At 43.1% G+C, this 1,101-nt stretch overlaps 1 protein-coding gene across 1 annotated transcript in view; it reads left to right on the plus strand.

The window, feature by feature from the left end:
- Nucleotides 1–500: 500 nt before the first annotated feature.
- LOC107578237 (eukaryotic peptide chain release factor subunit 1-like) overlaps nt 501–1,101 on the plus strand; it is a gene marked incomplete at its 3' end in the record, with an annotated part of 7,891 nt that continues 7,290 nt past the window's right edge. Inside the window, exons 1-2 of the mRNA XM_016264210.1 lie at nt 501–649; nt 965–1,058. Of these exons, the coding sequence (XP_016119696.1) occupies nt 973–1,058 (86 nt within the window). The remainder of the gene's footprint in view (nt 650–964; nt 1,059–1,101) is intronic.

Below are 1,101 nucleotides of genomic sequence, written 5' to 3' on the forward strand. Positions count from 1 at the left end.
TATTATTATTATTATTATTATTATTATTGGACACGTATTTAGATAATAGCGGTTTTTTTAAGTACCTTAAATTAAATACAATAGCTATGTATCATGATATTTAGAGCTACAATTTATATTGAACAACATAAAAATACATTTCCCATGCACCCCTTCAGGGTTAAATTATGCTTATTTCCGCTTCCGACGCAACTCTTAGCCAATCAAAACGACGCATTGACGCTGTTTCTACCATAGATCTTTATAAATATCTACATATCTATGGTTTCTACTGTAGGAATAAGCGGCTAGAATGCAAAGCAAATATAACGTAGGCGGGGCCCGGATGTTGTCTACTGTATTTTTGTCAATTCTATTAAAGTTTCTTTGCATCATTATTCAGGTGTGATTCCTTTATTCAACCCTGCTGCTGACGAATTGTCAGTATATTATTGATATTTGAAATATTTGATGTTCCCATTAAATGAATCCTGAGATTTGAATGCGGTTCAGTCGAACAACACGCTGGACTCACGTGGCGCCCGATGGTTGCTAGGCAGGTAACTAGGAAGTGAGAGCGCGCTGAAGCTCCTCCTCCCGCGTGTATCCGCAGGAACCGGGTGGAAGAGACCGACAGACCGAAACCGGCGGACCGGAGAGAGACAGTCAGGTATTTATAATGAACAAATGTGTTACGCACAGGTTTATATGGGGTTTTGAAGAGGAACTAGAGTATATTGTTAGTGTTTTTCGACATGTACCATACTATTTGTACGGTACTTCAAAGAATACAATAACACCTCCGGGGTAATGTGACGTGTCAGAAATGAGGGTAATACCATGGTACTTTTTGTTAGTGCGGCCTTGGGGAGCGAAGAGGGGCGTCAAGTCACCGATCACAGGCGCTAGTTTGGACACACGCACGCACGCGCACTCGGGTCAGGTCGGTCCCGGTTTTAACCACAGTTTCTTTCCGCTGTTGCAGGACTGAAGATGGCAGATGATCCGAGCGCGGCGGACAGAAACGTGGAGATCTGGAAGATCAAGAAACTCATCAAGAGTTTGGAAGCGGCGAGAGGGTGAGTGTGTGTGCGTGTGTGTTTCTGTGTGCGTTTCTGTGTG

The sequence above is a fragment of the Sinocyclocheilus grahami genome, unplaced genomic scaffold (genome assembly GCF_001515645.1).
Source record: "Sinocyclocheilus grahami isolate Dianchi unplaced genomic scaffold, SAMN03320097.WGS_v1.1 scaffold9392.1, whole genome shotgun sequence".
In the NCBI taxonomy this organism is placed as follows: domain Eukaryota; kingdom Metazoa; phylum Chordata; class Actinopteri; order Cypriniformes; family Cyprinidae; genus Sinocyclocheilus; species Sinocyclocheilus grahami.